Genomic DNA, 4,371 nt, shown 5'->3' with positions numbered 1-4,371 from the left:
TTTTTTCATGTTTTTCTGTTTTCCATATTTTTTTTTCAGGTTTTCGTGTTTTCCACATCTTTTCACGTTTTTGTGTTTTCCACATTTCTATTCCATTTTTTTGCTATTCTATTCCTTTGGTGCTTAATTTGTGTTTAATACATGTGTATCTCTTTTTTGTGTTTTATATATACAATTGAAAATAAAAAATACAAAAAATCTATATTTAGTGGTTGGAAAATATTTTTCAGTGTTGTAACCAAACACCGGAAAATATTTTTCAGTGTTGTTGCCAAACACAGAAAAATATTTTATTTTCCTGCGCAATATTTTCCCTGCATAAAATTTTCCAGAACACAATATTTTCTCCCAAACAAACGGGGCCTAAATTTTTTTTTTGTTACTATGTAAATTCTAAGCACCAATCGATTTTTTTTACATTCAGGGCAATTATGTAATAACAAAAGCAACTGTACCGTCAATGAGGGCAAAAATATCCCAATTCCATTCCAATAAAAAAAGAGTTGCGCTTTTTCTCTCCCCTTTGCATTGCACCACCGCCGAATACCTCTCTCTCTCTCTCTCCGTCTCATCTTCCTCTGCACGCTCTCTCTAGTTTCTACTCCTCTATTGCCCGTTTACTCCTCTCTACCAATGGCAACTGACACCGATAAACTCTCCGCCGACGCTTCTCTTCAAGCCAACCCTAGCAAATCCATTAACCCCATGGTTCCTTCCTCCGATAACCCAGATCGATTCGAGGATTCTGCCATCTCACCCCCTTCTACTGTTATTTCCGATTCCGACGACCGCAAGAAAGACGACGACGATTCCAAGGTCTCTGCGCTCGCATCAGAGACTATCGCACCTGCCACCGACACCGAGAAGAAAATCCGCCGCGCTGAGCGTTTTGGAATTAATATTAAGTTATCTGAGCAAGAAAAACGCAATTCTCGAGCTGAAAGGTAACTTGAGAACGCCTTTTCTTTTAGCTTCTTTTTATTTTGATTTGTTTACGCCGTCTTGGGGATTAGGGTTTTTTATGGTCTTCCCCAAAAGCGTACTTTTGTACGCGCAAGTCCAATTGTCTGTGATGTTGTTCATACTAGCTGCTTTCTGTATAATTGTGTTTCAAGATTATGCAATTTAAGTAATTTGGCCTTATTTTGTAGTTGTATATTTGGGGGCTTTGAATGCGAGATCAACATTATGCTGCTAGATTGATTTTGTCTTAATTTTTTGTGTATCTGTATTCTGCAGTGCGTTCTCAACTATTTTTAATTGAATTTCTTTTGCTTGTAAGCTTACATGATTATCTCTCGCAGCCACTTGAAGTTGAGTCTAAGTAATAGTGTCTATCAATTGCCGAGTCTCTGTTTTTCTAATGCCATTCTGTGAGCTTAATTAGTAGGAAATTGTCGCTAAACATATTGGTGGTATATTCCATCTTATGCGTAGAGAAGGAACATTTATTAAAATCAGCCAGAAGTGTAATTTGGATTCTAAAACTGGCTTCATCTGGACCTGAAGAGGCATACCATTTACTTAACTCATGATTCCATTTGTACACTATGCAATTTGATTATTAGTCTTTATACTCAGCATGTGGATCATCATCTTCTCTTTGACTGTAAGTTGGGGTGCACGGTTGAGTGTATATGTTAATCTGCATGTCTGGGATTTGAATGTATTTAGTCACTGCTCCTTGCACTTTCATATACTGCTTCATCTTGAGATGGATTTGTTCGGGTCAAACTTTACATGGAAGTTTTATAGTTTCTCTCTCTCTCTTTTTTTTTTTTTTGTTTCTTATTATTTTAGTTATAGCTGTGGTTGCTACATGGACATAGGTATTGCAATGAATCATGCACAGTTTGCTGCATAATTGTGTAATTGTTGTTTATTGGAACCTGGATCGTTTTTCTTATGCACCATCTGTAACTTGTTGCAGGTTTGGTACTGCAGCTGCATCTGGGACTAGCTCTGCAACTGGATCTGGAACTAGCTCTGCAACTGGATCTGGAGGTGGATCTGGGACTAGCTCCACAGTAAATAACGCAGAAGCGCTAAAGAGGAAGGCTAGAGCTGAGAGGTCTTTGTTCACATACTTTTAGAACTTGAATTGCTGCAACCTTGCCAATCGATGTTCACTCGCTAATCTTTTTTTTTTTCCCAATAGATTTGGACTTCCTGTGTCTGCTGATGAAGATGCCAAGAAAAAAGCTCGAGTTCAAAGATTTGCACCTAGTTCTAAAACAGATGTAGTTGAAGAAAGCAAAAAGAAGGCTAGGGAATTGAGGTTTATATGAATATTTTACCCCACTTTTTCCATTGTTTCATAGAATGTAAAAAGGATTTGTCTCGGTTTAGATGCTGCAATGGTTGAGTCAAAGCTGACATATTACTATTTGTTTTGCAGGTTTTCACAACCTTCAAACACTCTTTCAATGAATGGCAAGGGAGACATTGAGCCAGTAAGGCACCTCTTTTATGTGTTTGCTACCTTCATATCGTGTAGTACATATACTATTTTACTTGGTGAAGATGCTGGTTTAGTACTGACACTTCCTTTTTTTTTTCTTTGTAAGAAGGCAGCAATTGCAGGCAAGGCTGGCGGAGGTGCTTGAAAAGATACTGCCTCCTTTAGTATTAGGTATTGTTTGAAGGCTGATAGTTTCTGCTACTGATTATATTTACAAACTACTGGCTTAACATTTGCAGATTAGGTTTTCTCGTTTAAGACAGAAAATATACGAAATTCATTATTACTTTTGATGTATTTTTTGCAGGTTCAGTGTTCTAACTTCTAACTTCCTAAGAGATTTCTGTCCCCATTTTTATTTTCCTGCCTGATCCCAGATGCAATACTGTTCTTTCTCGGAGAGATTTTCTACTGAACGTTGATGAGATTGTGATGTGATGGTAAATTGTGGTTTCAGATGCATGTAATATCAATTTACCGGTGAGGCCTTAAGAACGATCACCTTAGTGTGCTAACATATCTTAAAATCACTGATATATCAGAAATTCTGAGTTCAAAATTAGGATGCTGGTATATATTCGTTGCATATATATACAATGTCTATGATTAGGTTGGTGGTTCTGATTGGACGACTCTTCTGTCTCAAGGACGTGGTATCCCCTGCAGAAATTTGTGTATAGCAACACCCTCATGGTCATTCACAAAACAACAGTATTAAGTAGGAGTTTTGAGTAGCATTACCTTGCTAATGAATTTTAAATATCAATATATGGTTTTTTGCTTAATCAGGAAATAACCTTGACCAATCAAATTTCTCAGTGAAAGCATAGTTCTATAGTTATGTAACTGGGCCAAAAAAGTATTTATATTGGTAGCGCACTCATCACATCTACAAATCGTGCATTTCACTTAGTTGACCGTAGCTTTTATAATTTGCCCTTTTTTATATTTGTTTTTAATTTTTTCCCCATCTCATATCATGGTAGTGTTCTACAACTTATGTTCATAAGTAATCATGAATTAAAAGACATTGCTTAGGTACCTCCATATTTTATCAAAGTTCATATAAATTGTGTCAGATGGGAAGAGATGAAAATTTCTATATAATACTGCTGTTGAAGTTTGATCATGAGGTGTGAATTCTGAAGTGGCGTGTTTGATGTAGTGCCGTATTCCTTGAAGGTAAAGCTGTCGATGAAATTTGCGTGCTACTTTTTAGGAGATCGTAGATTGGGAAATGGTAGATCTTTATACAATACAATGCTTCAGAATCTCTGATATTCATAGCTGATTTTTGGAAATGTTTGCAATACTTAAGGTGCCGTTGATTTCTTTTTGGCCTCACGGTAAATTGGCTGAATAGCAAAGGTAGGTTTGAGGAATGGATTGTATTTGGTTCTGGGATTGTTTTGTTTTGTAATGTTTTCATTGAAAGATGTTATTAGAAACACAACATTGCATCTGGGTTTTTGTTCTGTGTATGACCTGTTGTCAGATACTGTGGGATGGAAGCACAAGGTTTTCAGATTTGGACATGTAAAAAAAAATTATTCTATTGTGCGTAATTTGCTTATGTTTTGAGAACAAGCATGATTCAAATGCTCTTATTTGCAATGTTGGAGTGCAAATAAAACTGGTATTCAAATGCAAACTGGTATTCAAATGCAAAGAACTCGATGATTCAATCCGTTCTATGTCAAATGTTGTTGCAACTGAGAAAGCTGCATTAGTTCTGAAACGTGACATTGGTGAAATACCAGTGTTAGTGTCGAATGTTGATATCATATATTGAACTTTTTGTGATCCAATGATGCGAGTTATTTGCATTTGAAGCTGTTGATTTCCAATTTCATTTTAGCATGTTGTGTTTTCGAACAAAATTTGGCAATGTTTGCAAAAAATTATTGGGC

The 4,371-nt window shown here is 36.4% G+C and overlaps 1 protein-coding gene across 2 annotated transcripts; it reads left to right on the top strand.

Moving 5' to 3' along the window:
* Window positions 1-488: 488 nt before the first annotated feature.
* On the top strand, window positions 489-4,048 carry LOC136208793 (protein MODIFIER OF SNC1 11). 2 transcript variants are annotated; one of them, XM_066000021.1, is made up of 6 exons: window positions 489-944; window positions 1,931-2,071; window positions 2,159-2,278; window positions 2,399-2,453; window positions 2,571-2,632; window positions 2,769-4,048. In XM_066000021.1, the coding sequence occupies exons 1-5, from the start codon at window positions 634-636 to the stop codon at window positions 2,604-2,606; spliced, it is 663 nt and encodes a 220-aa protein (XP_065856093.1). In that variant the 5' UTR covers window positions 489-633; the 3' UTR covers window positions 2,607-2,632; window positions 2,769-4,048. The 2 variants fall into 2 exon arrangements, with proteins under 2 accessions (XP_065856093.1, XP_065856092.1); XM_066000020.1 differs by having other exon boundaries at window positions 490-944; window positions 2,568-2,632.
* Window positions 4,049-4,371: the final 323 nt, after the last annotated feature.

The sequence above is a fragment of the Euphorbia lathyris genome, chromosome 10 (assembly GCF_963576675.1).
Source record: "Euphorbia lathyris chromosome 10, ddEupLath1.1, whole genome shotgun sequence".
In the NCBI taxonomy this organism is placed as follows: domain Eukaryota; kingdom Viridiplantae; phylum Streptophyta; class Magnoliopsida; order Malpighiales; family Euphorbiaceae; genus Euphorbia; species Euphorbia lathyris.
Note: the sequence above shows the minus strand (reverse complement) of the source record. Positions and strands in the feature narration are given on the sequence as shown.